Genomic DNA, 24,098 nt, shown 5'->3' with positions numbered 1-24,098 from the left:
TAGGATCCTGTGTTCCTGTGGCTGTGGTATGGGCTGGCAGCTGGAGCTCCAATTTGACCGCTAGTTTAGGAATGTCCATATGCTGCAGGTGTGGCCCTAAAGAAAAAAGAAAAAGAAAAAGAAAAAGTGAACACACCAATTGGTAGCATCTAGTTAAGAAATAAAATATCAGTACTTTAGAAGTCCCTGTTTTCTTTTTGGTTTCCTTTGCTGTGCAAAAGCTTTTCAGTTTGATGAGGTCCCATGGGTTTATTTTTGCTCTAATTTCGATTGCTTTGGGAGACTGACCTGAGAAAATATTCATGATGTTGATGTCAGAGAGTGTTTTGCCTATGTTTTCTTCTAGGAGTTTGATGGTGTCCTGTCGTATATTGAAGTCTTTCAGCCATTTGGAGTTTATTTTGGTGCATGGTGTGAGGGTGTGTTCTAGTTTCATTGCTTTGCATGCAGCTGTCCAGGTTTCCCAGCAATGCTTGCTGAATAGACTTTCTTTTTCCCATTTGATGTTCTTGCCTCCCTTGTCAAAGATTAATTGACCATAGGTGTCAGGGTTTATTTCCGGGTTCTCTATTCTGTTCCATTGGTCTGTCTGTCTGTTTTGATACCAGTACCACACTGTTTTGATGACTGTGGCTTTGTAGTATTTCTTGAAGTCTGGGAGAGTTATGCCTCCTGCTTGGTTTTTGTTTCTCAGGATTGCTTTGGCGATTCTGGGTCTTTTGTGGTTCCATATAAATGTTTGGATTGTTTGTTCTAGTTCTGTGAAAAATGTCCTGGGTAATTTGATAGGGATTGCATTGAATCTGTAGATTGCTTTGGGTAGTATGGCCATTTTTACAATATTGATTTCCCCAATCCAGGAGCATGGAATATCTTTCCATTTCTTTACATCTTCTTTGATTTCTTTGATTAAAGTTTTATAGTTCTCCGCACATAGGTCCTTTACCTCCTTGGTCAGGTGTATTCCGAGGTATTTTATTTTGTGAGGTGCAATTTTAAAAGGTATTATATCTTTGTATTCCTTTTCTAATATTTCATTGCTGGTATACAGAAATGCAACTGACTTCTGAATGTTAATCTTATATCCTGCTACTTTGCTGAATTTATTAATCAGTTCAAGTAGTTTTGGGGTTGAGTCCTTAGGGTTTTCTATGTATAGTATCATGTCATCTGCATACAGTGACAGTTTGATCTCTTCTCTTCCTATATGGATGCCTTTTATTTCTTTTGTTTGTCTAATTGCTGTGGCTAGGACTTCCAAAACTATGTTGAAGAGCAGTGGTGAGAGTGGGCATCCCTGTCTTGTTCCAGATTTGAGTGAGAAGGCTTTCAGTTTTTCCCCATTGAGTATTATATTTGCTGTGGATTTGTCATAAATGGCTTTGATTATATTCAGGAATGTTCCCTCTATAAGACAACTTACAGAATGGGAGAAAATAGTTTCAAATGATGCAGCCGACAAGGGCTTAATCTCTAGAATATATAAACAACTTATACAACCCAACAGCAAAAAAGCCAATCAATCAATGGAAAAATGGGCAAAAGACCTGAATAGACATTTCTCCAAAGAAGATATACAGATGGCCAGCAAGCACATGAAAAAATGCTCAACATCGCTGATCATAAGAGAAATGCAAATCAAAACTACCATGAGATACCACCTCACACCAGTCAGAATGGCCATCATTCATAAATCCACAAATAACAAGTGCTGGAGGGGTTGTGGAGAAAAGGGAACCCTCCTGCACTCTTGGTGGGAATGTAAACTGGTACAGCTACTATGGAGAACAGTTTGGAGATACTTTAGAAATCTATACATAGAATTTCCATATGACCCAGCAATCCCACTCTTGGGCATCTATCCAGACAAAACTCTACTTAAAAGAGACACGTGCACCCGCATGTTCATTGCAGCACTATTCACAATAGCCAGGACATGGAAACAACCCAAATGTCCATCGACAGATGATTGGATTCGGAAGAGGTGGTATATATACACAATGGAATACTACTCAGCCATCAAAAAGAATGACATCATGCCATTTGCAGCAACATGGATGGAGCTAGAGAACCTCATACTGAGTGAAATGAGCCAGAAAGACAAAGACAAATACCATATGATATCACTTATAACTGGAATCTAATATCCAGCACAAATGAACATCTCCTCAGAAAAGAAAATCATGGACTTGGAGAAGAGACTTGTAGCTGCCTGATGGGAGGGGGAGGGAGTGGGAGGGATCGGGAGCTTGGGCTTATCAGACACAACTTAGAATAGATTTACAAGGAGATCCTGCTGAATAGCATTGAGAACTTTGTCTAGATACTCAGGTTGCAACAGAAGAAAGGGTGGGGGAAAAATGTAATTGTAATGTATACATGTAAGGATAACCTGACCCCCTTGCTGTACAGTGGGAAAAAAAAAATAATAAATAATTAAAAAAAAAAAAAGAAGTCCCTGTTTCTCTTTCTCTCACATTGCATCCCTCCCATGACTTAGTCCCAGAGGTCATCTGTAGGATGAATTTTGATCTAATATATTCCTTGATTTTCTTTATAATCTATATGTATTCTTCAAAAATCTCCTGTTTAGTTTAGATGGTTCTAGAATTTTATCTGAAAGAAATTACATGTGAATTCCTCTTGACTTCTTTCAGCAAATATTATGTATTCTGAGATTTGCCCATGTTGACTTGTGTAAATGTAGTTCTTTCATGTTTACTGTTGTTTAATATTTTATCATACGACTCTACATCACTTATTAATACACTTTATCATGAGGTATTTCCTTTTTTGTTATTATTGTCATGTACTATTGAGCTAAACATTTTCTTATACAGGCTTGTAATGCACATTTAAGGATTTCTCTAGTATATTTTTAGAAGTAGAATTGCTAGCTATGCCTATCCTTAATTTTATTACATAGGAACAGGCTGTTTTCCAAAGTTGCTATACCAATTTAACCACCTAAGAGCAGTGTATGATAGTTCCTATTGTTTCAAATATATACTAACCCTTGTATTGTGGACTTTTAATTTTGCCAGTTAGTTGCATTTGCTATCATATTTAGTTTTGGTCTTAGTTTGCTTTCCATGAGTACTAATGCAGTTGCTCACCTTTCACTTTGCATATTGGCCACTTGGATTTTGTCCTTTGGAAGTACTTGGTTAAGTCTGTTGCCTGTTTTTATCTTTTAAATATTGATTTGTAGGAGTGTTTCTTATACTCTAAATATTAGACTTGTTAGTTATAAGTAAATATCCTTTCCCACTTGCAGTTAATCATCTTTATTGTGCCTTTTATGAAAATCTTTAATGTTGTCTTAAAATTTGTCAATACTTTTACATTTTGTTTATGAAATCACCCTTAATGTTATGAAAATATTCTCCTACAGTGTCTTAAAATCTTTTTGGAGTTTTGCCTTATGTATTTAAATTTTTAAATTTTGAAACTAGTTTTCATTTATGGGGTGACATAGGGGTCATGATTCTCCTTTTTTCCCCCCTATATCCACACCTAATTATAAATTTTAAATTCAGTTTGTCCAGTTTAATGGGAGATCCTTTTGCAGCGTTACCTGGAATTATATTGAATCTAAGGTATAAATCATTTAGAGAAAATTGAAATCTTTATAATGTTGAATCTTACTATCCAAGATCAGCTATTTATTTTTAATGCCTTCCCATATATTTTTATAATATTTTCCATTAAGACTTCCCATAATTTATTGGATTTTTTGTTGTTTTAAGTGATGTCATTTAAGAATATGTTTTGTAGGTTTTTATTTTATTATTTTATTTTTTGTAGGTTTTTAAATAGGTATCCCTTACTTGTTTCCAAAAAGTTACTTTCCATTATTAATCCATTGATGATTTAGATGATGAATATATATTGGATTTACTGAATGATTTTCTGCATCATTGAGATGATATGGCTTTATTTCTTCAATTTGTCAATTCAATTAGTTGACTTTGTAAAGTAAATCAACTTTATACTGTATTTTTGTAATAAACCTAATATAATAACGGGGTATAATTTTTTTTTTTTTTGTCTTTTGTCCTGTGGCATATGGAGGTTCAAAATCAGAGCTGCAGCTGCTAGCCTTCGCCACAGCCACAGCAATGCAGGAGCCAAGCCGAATCTGTGACCTACACCACAGCTCACAGCAACACCGGATCCTTAACCCACTGAGCAAGGCCAGGGATCGAACCCACATACTCATGGATGCCAGTTGGGTTTATTAACCACTGAGCCATGATGGGAACTCTGGTGTATAATCTTTTTGGTACATTACTGGAATTGTTTTGCTGATTTTTTTTTTTTTGCGAAGGAATTTGAATCTATAGTCCTTAATGAAGATGTCATAATTTTCTTGTCTTGTTCTCTCTACACTTGATGCTGATGTCCAGAAAATGTTATTCTCATAAAATGAGTTGATAATTGCATCTTCTTTTTAAGTTATCCTGTTGTTATTTATTCAATTACATAATGGTCTGAGAATATGTTCTGTATGATAACCAAGCCTTTAAAAAATTTAAGGTTTATTTTGTGAACACATACTTCATTAATTTTAATAATTGTTTCACGTGAACTTAAATATTTTTCCCCCAATAGGATATACAAAAGCCGTTATTGATTCTGCTTATGCTTTTGAATTCCAAGAAAAGAAACTTAGGGATTAGGGTATGGAGAATGTTCCCTAAAAGTGATAGATTTGCTGCTACATCTTAAAGGGATGATAAACTGCTTGGCCACTTTCAAGAAGACCATGCAGATCCACCAACATTGAGTAACAGCAAATAATGCAAGTAGAGTAAAGGTTAACAGAGGATGTTCATTTGAGTAGTTCAGTAATGTAGGTTAGTAAAACATGAAATTAAATAAGTATACTTTAAAAGCTTGGGTGAGCATATAAGCCAGGCTCCAAGATAAACTTCAGTGATTCTACTATAACATAGTCTCATTCCACATCGAATAGGCCTGAACTCTGTAACTAATGGTATATTGTGGAAATGACTTCGAAGGTAAGTAATGAAAAATATTGCAGCTTCTGCCTTGCTTTGTTGGTCATTCACTCTGGCAAGTCAGTTGCCATTTCTTAAGGACATCTCACAACCCTATAGAGGGGTTTACATGGCAATGAACTAAAGCCTCCTGCCAATAGCCAGTAAGGCACTGAGACTTCCTGCCATCAACCAAGCAAGTGGGTCATTTTGGAAATGGTTATCTCCAGGCCTCATATAGCCTTCAGATGACTGTCAACTTCTTCACTGTAACTTTGGGAGAGACGCTGAGCTAGAATCATCCAGGCAAAATATTCTTGTATTTCTGAGGCACAGAAGCTATGTGAAGACATAAATGTTTATTATTGTCTTCTGCTGCTACATTTTGGGCAATCTGTTTCCCATAGCAACAGATATCTAATACAGTGAGATTCAAAATGCTTTGGGACTCTACAGGGCAAGAGATCACAGCCAAGTTGGAGGTTCCAGGAAGAGCATATGAAAACAATCAAACAAGAGGGATCCCTGAGTCTTGCAATCTTGGTTTTCCCAATTTAAAATTATAGAAATAAGAAAAGATTATAGGAAGTTAGGACTATATGAGCTTGGAAAAATTAAGGTATGAGAAAGAGCAAAATGAAGGAGAATCCAGCAAGCCCCTGTTAATGGAGAAAAGCTGAAAGCCTTCCCATTAAAATATGGAACAAGACAAGGATGCCCACTTTCACCACTGTTATTCAACATAGTACTGGAAGTCCTAGCCACAGCAATCAAACAAACAAAAGAAATAAAAGGATCCAAATAGGAAGAGAAGAGGTAAAACTGTCACTGTATGCAGATGACATGATACTATATATAGAAAACCCTAAGGACTCAACACAAAAACTACTTCAACTCGTCAACAAAGGTAGCAGGATATAAAATTAACATTCAGAAATCAATCTCATTTCTGTATATTAACAATAAAATAGTAGAAAAGGAATACAAAAATACAATACCTTTTAAAATTGCACCCCCAAAAAATCAAATACCTGGGAATGTACCTGACCAAGGAGGTAAAAGATTTATATGCTGAGAGCTATAAAACATTAATCAAGGATATTAAAGGAGATGTAAAGAAATGGAAAGATATTCCATGCTCCTGGGTTGGGGAAATCAATATTGTAAAAATGGCCATACTACTCAAAGCAATCTACACATTCAGTGCAATCCCTATCAAATTACCCAGGACATTTTTCACAGAACTAGAACAAACAATCCAAACATTTATATGGAACCACAAAAGACCCAGAATCGCCAAAGCAATCCTGAGAAACAAAAACCAAGCAGGAGGCATCACTCTCCCAGACTTCAGGCTAAATATCACAAAGCCATAGTCATCAAGACAGTGTGGTACTGGTACCAAAACAGACATACAGACCAATGGAACAGAATATAGAACCCAGAAATAAACCCAGGCACCTATGGTGAATTAATCTTTGACAAAGTAGGCAAGAACATAAAATGGGAAAAAGAGAGTCTTTTCAGCAAGTGGTGCTGGGAAACCTGGACAGCTGCATATACATCAATGAAACTAGAACACACCCTCACACCATGCACGAAAATAAATTCAAAATGGCTGAAAGACTTAAATATAAGACAAGACACCACCAAGCTCCTGAAAGAGAACATATGCAAAACATTCTCTGACATCAACCTTACAAATGTTTTCTCAGGTCAGTCTCCCAAAGCAACAGAAATAAAAGCAAAAATAAAACAGTGGGAACTGGAGTTCCCATCGTGGCTCAGTAGTTAATGAATCCAACTAGTAACCATGAGGTTGTGGGTTTGATCCCTGCCCTTGCTCAGTGGGTTAAGGAGCTGGCATTGCCATGAGCTGTGATGTAGGTCACAGATGCGGCTCAGATCCCCCATTGCCGTGGCTATGGTGTAGGCCAGAGGCTACAGGTGCGATTAGATCCCTAGTCTGGGAACCTCCATATGCCACAGAAGTGGCCCTAGAAAAGGCAAAAAGACCGAAAACGAAACAGAACAAACCAATGGGACCTAATCTAACTGACAAGCTTTTGCACAGCAAAGGAAACCAAAAAGAAAACAAAAAGACAACTTACAGAATGGGAGAAAATAGTTTCAAATGATGCAACTGACAAGGGCTTAATCTCTAAAATATTCAAACAACTTACACAACCCTACAGCAAAAAAGCCAACAACCCAATGGAAAAATGGGCAAAAGACATGAATAGACATTTCTCCAAGGAAGATATACAGATAGTCAACAAGCACATGAAAAGATGCTCAACATCCCTGATTATTAGAGAAATGCAAATCAAAACCACCATGAGATACCACCTCACACCAGTCGGAATGTCCATCATTAATAAGTCCACAAATAACAAATGCTAGAGGGGGTGTGGAGAACAGGTAGGTAACCCTCCAGCACTGTTGGTGGGAATATAAGCTGGTACAGCCACTATGGAGAACAGTATGGAGGCAGCTTAGAAAACTATGCATAGAACTACCATATGACCCAGGAACCCCACTCTTGGGCATATATCCAGACAAAACTTTCCTTAAAAAAGACACATGCACCCACATGTTCCCTGCAGCACCATTCACAGTAGACAAGACATGGAAATAACCCATATGTCCATTGACAGATGATTGGATTATGAATATGTGGTATTATACATAATGGAATACTACTCAGCCATAAAAAAGAACAAAATAATGCCATTTGCAGTAACATGGACGGAACTAGAGACTCTCATACTGAATGAAGTAAGTCAGAAAGAGAGAGACAAATACTGTATGATATCACTTATACCTGGAATCTAACATAGAGCACAAATGAACCTTTCCATGGAAAAGAAACTCATGGACTTGGAAAATAGACTTGTGGTTGTCAAGGGGGAGGGGGAGGGAGTGGGACCATTTGGGAGCTTGGGGTTAATAGATGCAAACGATTGCCTTTGGAATGGATTAGCAATGAGATCCTGATGTGTAGCACTGAGAACTATGTCTAGTCACTTATGATGGAGTAAGATAATGGGAGAAAAAAGAATGTATACATGTATGTGTAACTAGGTCACCATGCTGTACAGTAGAAAAAAACTGTTTGGAGGAAATAACAATAAAAAAATTTTAAAAAATAAAAGAGACAAATTAGGCTTTCAAATTTAATTCTAGAATGTTAGGTGAAGAACCACATTAAATCTGAGTGATAATGTAGTTTTTTAGGTGCCAATACACAATGCTCTTTTTTTCCCCTGAGCCTGCACTCAGAAACAATACAGAAATAAGATATGAATGACAGATAAATGCATAGAAGTGAAAATGTCATTTTGATCAGTTGAATTTAGAATATGGATTTAATTTGCATGTAAAAGTTCTTTCTCACATTTTCTCCCAGGATTAGATGGATTTACACAATTAGTCATAATTATATTCCCCACCCCACCAAAATAAATAAATAAATAAAAAAGGCAGGAAGAAAGGGCAACATGTTCAACTACTCCTCTCAAACTATCAGGTACATGACTCCTTTTCCTTTGGGAAGGCGTGAATAAGGCATGAGGAATGGGGCCAGTTTTCCCACTGGAGTTCCTCTGTGTGGAATCATGAGGCTGGGAAGTACAACTTAGTATATGGGATATGTTTAGAATGATGAGAGGAATTGCTAATTCATTAGCACACAGTTGATTTATGACTTTGGAAGTTCTATCTCAAAAATGGTAATTCAATTTTAAACAGATCCTATTAAGTTTATGATGATGGTGCTGACTAGGCATAATGTCAGCTTCTGAAATATTATCCTAAGAAATGGGTCATACGAAACAGGCATTCAGAAACAAGCTAGGAGAACTGGAATCGAATAATGAGGTTTAAAGGGTTTATTGTCAACTCAGATTTCAAATGCAATCTTAAGGTTACCATAGGGGAACCTGTGGAGGGAAGGGAGGAACTGGGAGGATGGGAGTAATACATACACACTACTGTATAGAACAGATGATTAACAGGAACCTCCTGTATTGCTCAGGGAAATCTATTCAATAGTTTGTAATAACCTATTTGGGAAAAAAGAATATATATATATATATATATATATATACATATATATATATATATACACACACACATATATATATATATATATATATATATATATATATGACTCAGCTGTACACTTGAAACTAATACATTATAAGTCAAGTGTACTTCAATAAAATTAAAAAAAAATCAAGGGTATACTGTAAAGTAACCCAGGTATTCTTGATTTGAAAAATCACTGCAGGGCTGTAGGATTAGGCAGAAAGGATTTTCATTTGCTTGGCTCATGAACCTCTCTGAGGGTCTAATGACACTTGAAAAGTCTATCCAGTAAATGGAAATTTACACAGAATGTTTTCTAGAATTTTCTTTTTTGGGGTAATATACACTTTAAAGCCCATATATGGAATCAAGTATTAGCCATTTTGGGAGAAAGTTTTAAACCTCACATGTGAATCAGGGTAAAGATAAAAGGCAAAGGGACTGTCTCTTTCTGTTGGAGTTGAGCAGGGGTGGTATGAGCCAAGTGATAAAGAACAGTTTGGGGAAAATGGCCTGAGATCAGGGTTTAAGGGCAATTCTTATAGTACAGCCAGTCTTTTCAAATATGAGGAAGGAAACATATAGGATGTCACACTCTGAATCCTTTTTCTCTGTTCTTCATTATGGAATGGAGCCCATTTTGAACTACCTCTTTTGGGCTTTAAGAATTAAGAGCTAGAAAAAAATAGCAAAAATTATGAGATATCTAGTTTGGCCTTGGTCTGGGGAATTACTTTACAGTGAATTAGAAAAGGTGAAATGAAAGGATTTTTATCTTTAATTTTTGGCACTGTCATCAAGAAAGGCAATCACATCTGACAAATGGAAGCTGGAATTAATATTCTCAATTTTAGCCTGAATTTTATGTCTGACTTAGGATAGAAAACATATATATCATTGGAATACCTTTTCCAAAATGACCTATTTAATGCAAGCATTCTAAGTGAATCTCATTGTTCCTGGCCTTGGACAAGTCCCTTATTCACACATTCCTTTAATTTCTTTATCAGCTTATTGAAGTGGAAAATCATTGGACTTGGGGTTAAATAACCTGACGTTCTGGCTTGGTTATAACAGAGAAATCATTTTATATCTATGAAAATATACAAGTCAAAAGGGGATAATATCTTCTGGAGTTTAGGAATTCAGAATTAGTGTACCAGAATATTAAAATGGGAATCTTTCCATTTCAATTTTAACTGTGGCCTAGAAAAGGTAAAGTGGAGAAAAAAAAATTGGTAAGTATTTCCCCTTGCATTCAAAATAAAGGTGCTAGAATTAAACAATATTTGTAAAGAAGGTGTCTACAAACTGATATTTCAACTTTAATCCAGTAAAAAGATTGATATTTAATAGGAAAAGAAGGAGGATTTCTCTGGAGCAGGTTATTGGAGACCAGCAACATTTTCCCTGTTCTTTCATACAGAGAAAAGCCTTCAAAAAAAGCTTGACATAGACTCATTGAAACAGGGTGGACCTCATAAAACAGACTATGAAATTTAAAGGGCAGGAAGCTATGAGAATTGGCTGAAGAGATGGTTACATAAGGAACAACTGTACCTTCAGTGACCAGAATCAAGGATGTGGGTTTTCTGAGGAGCAGATGTAGAAAGAGTATGTGGGCAGAGCTGGCCTAGGTTAATTCTAAAAAGAAACTTCCCCAAAGGGCTTACGGACAGGAGTTATGGGTGAGGTGACCTCAGCAGGATGCTGGTGGTGGTGTCAAAAGAAGAAGCTAAGGGAGTAGGATGAATATGAAGAGCAAAGCTGACCTGCTGGAAGAGAAGCATTACTGGAGCCAAGGATGTTTATGTCCACATTCCCACTGGGGGTTATGCAATGACCCCACAAAGACAGCTCATGGTGAGGAGTCAGCTCGGAGTATTTACTGAGGCCAGAGAGCACAGAAGTCAGGTCATGATAGTATCTGTCAAATAAGACTTTTCTTTACCTCTCTGTATCTCCATCTCCAATACTGGAGGAGATAGAAGTCAGCCCACTGTGGTGGGGGAAGGGGTGAGGATAAACTGACCACTAACCCTTTCCCACTGCGGCTTTCCAGCTTGAAAAAGGAGAAATTTTTAATAATATTCATAGTTTGGGCTAAGGCATATCAATGGTTATTTTAATTACTGACATGTGACTATCTTTCTAGTAAAAGCAGCCAGACGAATATTTATTATTTCAATGAGACTGTAGAGTCATAATTCTTGCCTTTGTTTTCATCCAAGAGCTAGGAAACATCAACGGAATGGATTTGAATGTGTGTGGTGGGGGATAAAGTTGCTTCTGTAATTATGTTCTATGGAGTCCTTCTCTTTCAATTAAGTGGTGATGATGCAACGTTATGGAGCAAATTGTTTATTGACCTGAATCTACAGAATGTGTGCAACTGTGCTGGGTGTCTTCTGTCTGTTCTGCAGATACACTTCCTTTTCTCGCCCTAATTTCAGTATAGGAAACAAACCCCACTGGATGCTAGAAAAGATCCAATGCTCTGGCTTTGGTTTGGGGCAGGCGATGGGCAGACTTGGCAGGAGAGATTGGAAGGAGAGAGGAATTGAGGTCAGGATAATTTTCCCCTCGTACCCTCCTTGCAAGGTCACATCCTCTTAACCAAAGGTCATGGCTTCTCCCAAGGCATCTGACTCTACAGACAAGGGTCAGATTGCACCATTCAGTATGATTTGCCTCTACCCAGCCTTTTGTAAATAGCTGTGCTATGTCTAAATTCTTTACAAATTTTCTTATTTCAAACATGCTTGCCTGTTTTCTGCAGGAAACCCAACTGACACAATGATATTAATTGCTTTTCTGACCTCAAAATATTAATGGTTGAATTAGAACAGTAATAATTATGAGAATGTTTATTGTAGTTAAAATATATACCATATTATTATTATTAATATTTTACAGGGCATTTTCAGTATTGTGGGAAGAAGTGAGAGAAACCACCGTTTAGAAAGATTCTTGTATCTTCTAATAGTAAAGAGTGGTTCAAATAGAAGATAATATTTTGCCAGAGATATGGTCATAGCTGCTTCCTTTTAGTTTCATGAACTGAATGACCATTCATTAACTTCAGGTTTTAAACACGTAAACTGAGTGAAGAAAATATTTTGAACTTCAATGTGTAATTGAGGTAACTGTTCTGAGAATTAAAGTAACTTGCACATCCAATTGAAAATGAAGCTAGTGTCATATTCAGGTGAAAAATGTTAAATATGATATAAAATAGGAAATAATAGAGGGGCCTTTGCTTCATTTTAATATGATCTGCCATAGACCTTAACCCTGTTTTTTTAATATGTGTTTGTTTTCTTTTTTCTTTTCCCAAGCTGTTCATTCATTTTTCCATATTTTATAGATGTTTTCAAGAGCAGTTAAAAATTTTTATTTTCTGAATATTTTATAGTCATTGAAAATAAGATAATGTATTTGATATGCTTAAGATAGAATTTTAAAGCTTGGAATCATGTACCATATAATTCAGGAATCCATAAATATGAATGGGAAATGTTACACCTTTGGCTTCACTATCGTCTATGTGAAATAGAGCATTGGCTTCTGTTATGATTGTAGAGGACAAATCAGAATAGTTTTGTTAGTAGACCCTTGTAACAAGTAGAAATCACAGATAGATTCAAAGCACATTTTTGTCCTTAAATATACTTTGAAATTGTTTTTTTATGTTCAGCATTACTTGAAATTATTTTTTAGATACAGCTCTTAGATCTTATTTTATGCTTTAATAAAGCATATGTATTGTCATACTACAAATTAATTTTTAAATATTTTGATAATTTTGTTTCTCTATATTGGTAACCTTTGAATTCATGAAATTTGTTCATTTAAAAACAATATCCTGAGAGGGGGTCCATAGGTTTCACCAAAGTGCCAAAGTGGCCCATGACACAAAAAAAGCTTATGAATTTTGGGATCAAATGATGAGTTAGTTCTTTGGGCTAGAGTGTGGAAAATGGATCTCAGACCTATAACTTTCTCTTGGTGAGTATGAGAAGATAGAACATGCATGTCTAAGAAGGAGAAAAATTGAGGCCATATACATGAACATCACAGATGCTATAAGCAACAAAGAGAGTGTTTTGTATACATTCATGCATAATAAGGTAACAAGATAATTTCTGGCCTTGTGAAGGATTCGAAAACAAGTAAGGAAGGAGTAAAGTTATCTGCACTAAAGGACCAAAGCTATTCTCTCATATACTGTAATCAAAGAATAGTAAATAACATTATATACAGCTCTCCCATGCAAAATTACTTCAATTTTTATGAATTTTTTAATAAAATCATTGCAAAACTCTAAACTGTGTATTCTTGCTACTAAATATACAAAAACCTTCTTTTTAGTCCTGTAAATTTATTATTTATATTTGACCAATATGCAAATACCTTTGTAGCAGATGATAGAAAAATTGAAAGTTTAATTTTGCTTGAGTTAGTATCATGTTTTGAAAGAAATCTAAACTTATTTTTCAGTTAAAATTCAAGAGCATGCATAGAAATATTTTATGCAGTATCTACTATTTATTCCCATTATTTTCCAACTCTCTAATATACAAATTTAATATTTGCTTTAAGACCAAGAACAGGAGTTGTTGAATAAAATATGAATCTTTGAAGGAAAATTTCCCAGAAAGTGTCCTTGGAATCTAATTTGAAGGAGTAAAAGATCAACTATCAAGAACAAAAATATAAAAGTCTTAGAAATAAATTATATGTAAAAAAAGATTAATTTGTATATATTATTCTAAATAAATTCTAAGTAAAACAATCCTGACATTGGAGGTCACCTTTGTTGTAAGCCGCAGAGTTCAAAGGAACAGAATCTCTGTAGTCTAATTGCAGTCATGAAGCAAAATAAAGTCCAGATTAGGGGAAATGCTCAATTTCTGAAGCTCATGAGTAAACTTCTGTGCAAATGCATTAGTTCTCTTTAATACTTCCAACCTTCTGGAAGTCGTTGGAAGTGAAGGGAAATGTAGAGGTAAAAGGGAATGAAAATGGATCATTTTTGACCCCTGACAATCATCAATCACTCTACTAAAATCCTTTCTTTCTTGACACAGCATTGAATAGGACTGTCACAATCTGGTTCCAGACACATGGACTAAGGTTGTACAGGTTTTGTACTGCACAGTCCAGGCGGCAACAGTATGAATGAAAATGCTAAAAACAGCATCCCTGTGTGGTCCCAACTGTCCTTCTCAATTTCATTTCTGATCTTGCTTCTTAATACCTAATTTTGAGCCCACACCATACTATTTAGTCCTCCCAAGAACATGCCTTGAATGTTTAAGCCTCTAAGCCATCTCTTACATGACATTCTTTTGACAGAATAATTGTTCTTAATTCGATTAACCTTTCAAAAGCGGCACTAGTTATTTTGAGTCAATATTTGCTGTTATTGCCAAATTTGACAAATCGTCTTATTTCACCATTTCTAGAAAATCATTGAAAAAATACTCATAATATCTTTAAATAGTGGTTTTTTTCTACTTGTCCCAATTATACTCTATTTAGATTTAATTATACATATATTTTCTCATTTTATTCCCCATATCTTTCTGATTTATTCTGAGTCATTTTCTTATTGTCATCTGGTGAATGTATTTACTCTTTTACCAGGTCTAAGGAGGACACGATGATATTTCTGGACCCGCACATCAAACACTATGACTGCTGTTGGATCCATTTTGCTACTGAGGATGGCGAGCGCACGCAACTGCTGTGTCGTCTGGAGGGGGTGGGAAGGTGGGGGAGGGGTCGCTGTGGTGGTGGGGGGCGCACTCACACTGAGACCTGCTGCATTAGCTCTAGTGAGTCCACATAAAGAAACTTCCCAGGGCTTCTCACTTTGCTCCTGTGCTTTGGATCCAAAGTCCTCATGCAGGCAAGTCAAATTACGAGGTTTTCCTCTCACCCAAGCTGTGTCTTTGACCAATTCTATAGCTATTCCTGAGCATTCCTCCACAGGAGGCTTGCTGTAGTAACGTCCATTGCCCAAGTGCCCTCGGTTTGTACTCACGGAAGGGTTGCGGGGATGCCTGGCTCAGGTTTGCTGAAGCGTGGACACTGAAGCGACGTTCACTACCTAAGAAAGGACTTGTGTTCTGCTGTTTCCACGGGGAGACAGGGGCGTGCCCACCACCCGCGGTGTCCACGACGTTGGCCGCCCTCAGGAGGGCCCCTCAGGGAAGCTGCCGCCCAGGTGACAGCCGGGCGAGGTGGGGGGAAGGGCGGGTGCAGGTCCCCATGGGCAAGGGTCTCGCAGGTCTCGCGGGTCTTGTAGCAGGTGCACGTCTCCTTTCAGGTCAGAGGAGGGCAGGACGCTGGGGAGGAGGTGGACCAGCCTGGAGTGAACACTGGCTTCACGATGTCCGAACGGCCCAGGAGCAGAGTGGAGGTGAGTCGGCGGGTCTCCGCAGGGAGAGCCCTTGTCTTCTGAGGCAGACAGGCCTGAGGCATGCAGGTTGCCTGGGAGGATCGTTCTAGAACACTTGGTGCTCTGAGGGCCCAAGCATCTTCCTCTCTGTGTTTGGCCAGAGATGCTTGTACAGTTTGATGAGCAAGTCTGAGAAGAGACGCTCAGCCAGGAGTTGGTGGCCTGTAGGCTTCTGCTGTTTGGTGGCCACTCTGGTTTGTGAGGGCTCAGGGACCCTCGCCTCTGCTTGCAGGGATGGATCTGCTCGTTGAATAAGTGGTATCTGCCCTGCAAGCCACTTCCTGAATCGGGACCAGGTGTGGTGGTTGGTAGGGGAGGTGGGGTATCCATCCGGCTCTCCACTAAAACCTGCGACCCTTAAGATCTTCCTTCCTACTTCTGAGACAGCGGAAGCCACGAGAAGAGAACCTGGGAGTTCCCATTGTGGCTCAGTGGAAAGAATCGGACTAGCGTCCGTGAGGATGCAGGTTCCATCCCTGGCCTCACTCAGTGTGTTCAGGATCCCACATTTCCGTGAGCTGTGGTGTAGGTCACAGACGCTGCTGGGATCTGGTGTTGCTGTGGCTGTGGTGTAGGCCGGCGGCTACAGCTCCAATTAGACCCCTAGCCTGGGAACCTCCATATGCCGTGAGTGTGGCCCTAAAAAGACAAAATGAAATGAAATGAATTAAAAAAGTAAAAAAGAGAGAAGGGGTATCAGCACCCACCATCCCCAGTCTCCCGCTTTGTCTGTCCCCTTCTACTCCCTCCTCTTTCCTGTTTTTTAATCCCCAGGCTTCTAAATTTGGCTGCCTTGGACATTTTATCCTACCTCCTTGTGTCTTCTCAGGGGCATTGCTTCTGCAGCTGCCCTCATTTCCAGTCCAGTTCCTCCATCATTATTTTCCTCTTCACTGGATTGTCCTCCTTAGCATACTAGCCTTCTCTTCCTTTTTTTTTCTCTCTTACTGTTTTTTTTTTTTTTAATGGAGGTAAGTAATTATCCCATTTTCCAGATAAATAAGCTGATCACAGAGGATAAGATTCTTACACAACTCTCATGGCTAGAAATGATCGACCTAATGATTGATTCGACTTAAGACACATGTGTTCTGACTCCAGGTCCTGAGAACTCTTCACTACCTCTTGGTATAGGAGAGTGGACTTATTCACATGATTTGGAAAGCTTTGTATCATGGGTAAACATAAAAACGGTATTCTGGTTACCTCTACTAAATAGAAAACACAACTGACCAGAACATTTGTCTCATGGCACATTTTCCCCCTTACCTCTCAAATACTGTTATGTCTTATAATAATTATTTTACATCTGCATACAACAGAATCTTCCTTAGAAAACATTATGATGAAAATAATAATGCATATTGTATCAATTATTTCATTCTTTAAACGGTTATTTCCAAAACGACACCATTAAACTCAGACATTAGCTAATATAATTTTAAATGTGTTTACCTACAAGATTTTCATTGTATTTTTATGTGAAATTCTGTTTCTGAATCCAAAGTGGAAGAATTAGAAAATGAAAAGTTCCTTCTCCAAGAGTTTACTTACCTCTGTTTACCTTTATGATCTGGAGAGCCTGCTGAGAGTCTGTCCAGGGGAGAACCAAAACCAGAGAAGCTTCTTTTCTTCTTTGTTTCAATCACATCATTCTCCAGAGACACAAGTTCATCAAGAAGTAAGAGTTTAGCTGCCAGATCAGTAGCTGATTTCTCTTCTGTCATTGTGGGTGGTGGTTCAACATCTATGAGTTCAGAATCAAAGGCCTATAGGGTGGGAAAGGTGAGTCCATTCATGAAGGAAAAGAAAACAGGGACGATCATCCACATTTGACTTTTGCTGTTTTTAGCTGTCATGTCTGTCATGAAACGTGATTTCTCATGGAGTTATGATCCAGAGAGAAACATTTTGGGGGACAAAAGCATAGAGATGAGGTATATCCAAAGAAATTAAAAGAAAATAAAACACATACACACATACACAAAAATAAAAAAGGGATAAATTCCAAGCCTGCTTCTAAAATTTAGTGTATTAACTGATCATCCTTTTAGATTCTTTCCCAGTAACAACTGCATCCTTCCTTATCACTCCCATAGCTCATTATCTATACTTCTTTTATCCCTTCAATCATTAAGTTTTCCCCTGTATTAGATTAGTTGCAATATATTTGTATTCAATATTAGATTGCGAGTAACTTGAGAGCAAGGACTATATCTAGTTAATCTTTTATTTGCTCTATTCAATGCCTATCCCAGTATTTTACTCAGAGTTAGGAGTACTCAATACATTTCTGATGAATATTTATTGAATGAGTTCTGAAAAAACTCTTAACCTCATGCTATTTCGTTTTCACCAGTCATTCATTCCTTATTGATTCAAACCATTAAAAAGCCACTAAGCAAGTTCTGTATTAGACCCAAGAGATCCAAAAAATGAACAAAATTCAGTCTATACCCTGAAAGAGCTTACCAATTCACTCATGTGATTTGATAACAAATGTTGAGTGTCCATGATGAGGTCAGAGGTATTCCAAAAACTTTATTGTTCCCTGTCAAATTTATTTTTTCTTTTCTTTCCTTTCTTTTTTCTTTTTCTTTTTCTTTTTTTTTTGTCTTTTTTGTCTTTTCTATGGCAGCACCCGAGGCATATGGAGGTTCCCAGGCTAGGGGTCCAATCAGAGCTGTAACCACCGGCCTATGCCAGAGCCACAGCAATGCCAGATTCGAGCCGCATCTGCTACCTACACCACAGCTCATGGCAACGCCAGATCCTTAACCCACTGAGCGAGAACAGGGATCGAACCTGCAACCTCATGGTTCCTCAGATTCGTTTCCACTGCGCCACAATGGGAACACCCAAATTTCTTATTTATTTGTTTATTCATAATACTACTTGGCAAGTCATCCAAGTTAAAAAAGTATGAGTGTCCAGTTTATGAAGTCTGTCTTTTCCTTTCTTAGGCCCAATCACAGTATTTAAAAAATGCTCCTATCAACAATCTAGAGTCATTGCATAGTCCAGGAGAAGCTTTTTCTTTTGCAAGAGCCCAAGACTATTCCCCTGTGGAAGAAACATTAACTACAGGTTCTGTTTCCTTCCCACCTTTAGTCACATCCTTGCCAGACTCTTAGTCTTTGCAAGACACTTTTTCTTCACTTCCTGTTATCCTTTATGGAATATTTAGCTTATTCTCTTTCTATTCCCTCTATTTTTCCCCCAATAAAATGAAAGAATAGCACTTTCCAAGCCTTTTCATCATCAACTCAAACAATTCTCTTTTGGAATACTTATCATCTGCTTCAGAGTTCTTGAGACTTAAAGCCACTGAACTGCTTCTTTCCTAAACCAGTCAAATCTGCTCTAAACCTGGCCAGTGCTTCCTGGAAAACCTTTCTTCCTATTAGCGGTGATTAATATCAGGTGTTTTTGACTGCTTAGTATACACTCTCAATCACTTCATAATTTATTTGTCTCATCTCTCTCTTTTCTATTCTGTCCTAAATATTGTCATAAGTTAGTTATTCCCAAACACTATTTTCATCATATAAAAAATTAAAAATCTCTATAGCTCTTTGTTACTTACAGTGCAAAATTCACAACTCTTCTTTTAAAATCTCAGCTTCTGTTACTTCCTACCTAAGCTTTTTTTTTAAAAAAAAATTATCATAGTTGATTTACAATGTTCTGTTAATTTCTGCTGTACAGCAAAGAGAAATGCACTCTTTTCCTCATATTATCCTCCATCATGTTCCATCAATATAAACTTGACCACAGAGAAACTAAAGAGAGGATAATCTATAATCAAGAGAAAGAAACTCTAAAGAGCAGGAGACAGCCTTTCAAAGGGCAAAGATAAGACATCTTTTATTATCTCTAAGAACTTCTTCCTAAAAATGTGTTCATTCTTCTAATGACATACACACAAAGTAGATTTTTATTTCTTTTCAAAGATATTCTTAGTCTCAGGAAAAATAATCACAAAACTTATATAAAACTTGTCCTTTAATAAAAGCCATTTCAGACTCTTTATGTTATTTAAGAAGTACAATGAATAATGCTATGTTTCTGTTAAGATTAAATGAGCCACATTAACTTTTCTCTGTGTGGAGATGTCCTCACATTTCTTTGCCTTTACAGCCTAGGAAGTAAGAAAACATTGGTATAATGATAAAGTTTTAGGCAGACTACTCAAATTTTAAAATGTAAACAACTTCAAATTTCAAATAAATGCACTTCATCTTTATGTAATTGATTCAATAATAAATATGACTGAAATGGAAATGAATTTCTCCTATAGTTTTAGGTTTATAGAATACAAATCTGTGTTATGACCTACAGTTGTTTTTTTTTTTAAACATTTAGATACCTGGCTTTTTCTGAATCTACAGTGAAGACAAGGCATAGAAAGAAATGCCTGCTTACTTAATTTTTTGTGTTATTAAGGCATCTCCCTATTTGTCAACCAGCACCTAGTTCTGACAATAGTAAAAATGGCTTATGTTCATAAAAAATATGGTCCTTTAAGCTAGTTTCCATTACCTTTGTCGTGACATCCATTGAAAGCACTTTTCCTGAGCTCCAGAGCATCAGCATCACAGCCAGGATAAAATGCGCACTTGCCAGTCTCCAGTCCATCATCTAAGGGGCACACATATCAGAGTTAACATTTATTAGTTTGGCATATAAAGGCAGAAAATAAAAATGCCTATAAAGCTTGTTATAGGCACGTAATAAACCAAATTATTCTACTTCTATGCCTTGGAGTGCACCTCTGCAAAACCTAAATTACACTTAATAGAAGCTGCCAGTCTCTCAGAATGAATTCTACTAAGGCTTCATTTCCATGGAAACCCAGACTGGAGTTGTACAACTATAATCATTATTTATTTATTTATTTAGATTTTTAGGGCCACGCCCATGCAGCATTTGGAGATTCCCAGGCTAGGGGTTGAATCTGAGCTACAGCTGCTGGCCTATACCACAGCCACAGCAATGCCAGATCCTTAACCCACTGAGCGAGGCCAGGGATCAAACACGCAACCTCATGGTCCCTAGTAGGATTCATTTCTGTTGCACCACAAGGGAACTCCTATAATCATAATTTAATTCAAAGTAACCCAAATCTGAGAAATCTAGTTCGTGTAACTTTATTCTTTGACTGTCTAATCCACGGATGACAACCTCATGTGCCTAAGGGGAAATGTGTTAACTTGGCTATGTATGAGAGATTGAGGCCTGGTGGGGTTTGTGGTAAAAAAGACAGAATGTCCTGTGTCTAAAAGTAATTAAATTCAAAATTTCAAAAACACCACAATCCACTAGGAGACTATCTTTACGTCCTTGTGACATGTAAGGAATCCTGGAGCAAGATTTGAAAAGTGGACCTCATAGAAGAACTTAAATTATACTGTATCAAAACTGAAAAATTCTACATGATAAATTACAATGAAAACAAATTACAAATGGCATATATTTTCAATAGACATAAAAAAGAAAGATTAGCTTTTGGAACATTTAAATAACTGATAAATAAAATTTTGAAAAGTGGCACACAAGTAAAAATGGGCCACAGTTTATGAGGAGACATGTTTGAAAGTTCGTACTGTCATTTTTTATAGTAGTAAAGAATTTGAAGCAATCCAAGTATGCTACTCAAGAGGAAATGGATTTATCAATTGGAGTATATTCATACTATTTGGACTAAAAGCAAAGAATTTAAATATATGTATTATCTACTGTTAAAACAAATGACCTAAATGTTATGTGTAAATATATGCATGGATTAAAAAAACAGATTTGTGGGGAAATTAGAAGTTCTAGAATAGTATATATGGGATGCTACTCTCACCAAATTGGAAATACACAAAGCAATTTCATGTATTTTGAAATCTGTACATATGATTAAAGTATAAACCAGTGGAATTTGATTCATGACCATGATTGCTTCTGGGGAGAGTTGGAAGTAAATAAGATTATGGAGAAAACATAAGGGAATCAGTTTTTATCTCTCTCTATATAGTAAAGTGAACACATCAAAAATTCCATTTGTTAATTCTATATAGCAGGCACAAAGTTGTGTCATTTATACACTTATGAATTTTTACATTAAAAAGACACTATAGATCCAATTAAAGCTTATCTATGATCTAGATCAGCCATGCTGGCTGCCATTCTGGCCCCTGGTTCAAGTGGGAGGTATGGCCCCACTAGAAGAAGGTCATGGGCTATGAGCTGCAACAGAATGGGTTTGACTTCACTTATCAGATGGCATTGGGAAGCCCCCCAGTCCATCCTTCATGAATAAGAAGGTTCAGTAAACTTGTATTTTCTTAAAAAAAAAATCATATGGAAACCTGCAGGGAGTAAAAAAGAAAGGGATGCTGTTGTAGAATTCCCAGAAATCACCTCAGAGGACACTCGAGGAAGATGGAACAACTTTATTACGCTGGCGGGTCCATGGGAATCGATTCCCAATCATGGACCCCAAGCAAAAGGGGGGAGGTACATTTATAGTGCTTGCTTACGTGTCTAACATGCTACATTAACCTTAAGTTACATGCAGGATACAGAAAGATGTACAGCTGTACAGAATGCCTTATATTGTTACTTTAATGATTAATGTTAAGTACAATCTAGCTATTTTTGAATTTCTTTAGAACAATTGGGGCCCAGAGTTTCTCAAGTCTCAAGTTTCTCAAGTCCTGATGACTTTTTCTCAGAGCCCTTATATGAGTCACTTTAAGTTCACCAAGATGGACGGTGGCAGCAAGATGGCTTTGCTCTTGCCAAGCTCCCTATTCCCTTTTCCACACCCCTACATTCCCCCCTCTTGATGTGCATCCTTTCTGATGTGCATCAGTCATTGGCAAATACTGTACTTGAAGGGTGTGGGCTTGGAACATGGTTCCTAAGCGGGGTGCAACAAGCTGAGTAACACAATTAAAAATACAATGTCCAAAGATTATTAATAGCAGTGTAATAACTATGATTAGTATTACATTTTTTCACCAGTCCCCTTTTATCCAAGACAAAACAGAAGTCCAGAAAGGAAGATTATCGTTAGACATTGCCCTAATCTGATTCTTCATATCATCTAACGTAGCAGTTACATTACCAGAGAGATCAGGAATATATACACAACATTCTGTTTTTATGATGGCACATGTCACCCCTTGGGTAGCTGTCAGGATATCTAGTGCCATTCTATTCTGAATGACCGCCTTTCTCATTAGAACTTGTTCAGTATTTAATGCCTTTATAGCTTTTTTTTTTCATCTATTAAAGCTTGCTTGGTAAAGTTAAAGTTTCTACCCTCATCATGATGTCTGTAGTCCCTAATGATGGAAACAAAAGAAGGCATCCTTTAAGTCTAGGCAGGTGAACCAAGCTGACTTTGCAGGCATTAAACTGAGCAAGGTGTACTGGTTGGGGACAGTGGGATGAAGAGTCACAACAGCCTCATTAACAGCCCACAAATCCTGCACTGGTTGGTAATCTTTCCCTCCCTCCTTCTTGACAGGGAGGATGGGGTGTTCAATGGAGACTGACATTTGACCAGTATACCTGCTTTTCTCTTTGTTCTTTTTGATACCACATCCTTGGGATCACAGGAGAGTGAGAGTTCCTGCACTAACAGCTGAATATGCCAGCCGTCCCCTAGATATTGCTATTGCTTAGGGAGCACCTCCCAACTCAGATCAAAAGGAGGAGTGTCACAGCAGAGGAGACAGGCAAGAGAGTCCCCAAAACCTTAGTGCATGGTTTCTGAACTGGTAAAGTCAATATTTCCTAGCTTAACTTCTCAAAGAGTGCCCCTCCCAATTTCCACAGGCACAACTTTCTCTGACTCTTACATCTCTTTTCCTAAGCAATGCACTTGGAGGTCCAACTCCAAGCTAAATCCCACCCTGTGTGGCTGCCCTGTGCTGGTGTCACAAATGAGAAAAGGGAGGGTGCCTCCTTTTCAGAAGGTGGCCATTCAGATGTCTGCCTGACCGCCCTCCTCTTGGCATATGGCTGGTCCATATAAACCCTGGACCTGGACCAGACTTGCAGGGTGGGGAGTCCCTCAGAGCCTGGCACAAACTTAAAGCCTTATGAGGTCACCATGGAACTGCAGGTTAGGACTCTGTAGCCACCACAGCCATGGAGCCACAAACTCGTACCAGAAGCGCAAGCGAGTCAGGTCAAACACACATTCACACTCACACACACACGCACTCAGAGGTTATCACAGTTCCCCCACTCCCCAGGGGTTCCTGGCTACTGCTCTGGTCAGGCACTACTTCCAACAGGGAGCAAGTTGTGTGCCGATCAGGCACAGTTTCTGATTAGGAGCCCAGCAGGACTCCGCTCCCAGGAGTTCTGAACCACTGCTCCAGTCAGGCACAACTTCCAGTGGGGAACAGGTAATGCTCTGATCAGGTACAGCTTCCGATCAGGAGACCAGCAGGACTACTACTCCGGTCAGGCACAACTTCCAACCGGGAGAGTCCACCTGTGACTCATGCACCTTTCCCTCGGTGCACTCATCCCCA

At 37.9% G+C, this 24,098-nt stretch overlaps 1 protein-coding gene across 1 annotated transcript in view; it reads right to left on the bottom strand.

The window, feature by feature from the left end:
• OSTN (osteocrin) overlaps positions 1-24,098 on the bottom strand; it is a 45,786-nt gene that overhangs the window by 9,792 nt on the left and 11,896 nt on the right. The window contains exons 2-3 of the mRNA XM_047755451.1: positions 20,101-20,199; positions 17,113-17,327 (exon numbers count right to left, since the gene is read on the bottom strand). Coding sequence (XP_047611407.1) covers positions 17,113-17,327; positions 20,101-20,199 — 314 coding nt within the window. The remainder of the gene's footprint in view (positions 1-17,112; positions 17,328-20,100; positions 20,200-24,098) is intronic.

Source organism: Phacochoerus africanus, chromosome 1, assembly GCF_016906955.1.
Source record: "Phacochoerus africanus isolate WHEZ1 chromosome 1, ROS_Pafr_v1, whole genome shotgun sequence".
Taxonomy (NCBI): domain Eukaryota; kingdom Metazoa; phylum Chordata; class Mammalia; order Artiodactyla; family Suidae; genus Phacochoerus; species Phacochoerus africanus.
This window is presented reverse-complemented; position numbering and strand designations above follow the sequence as displayed.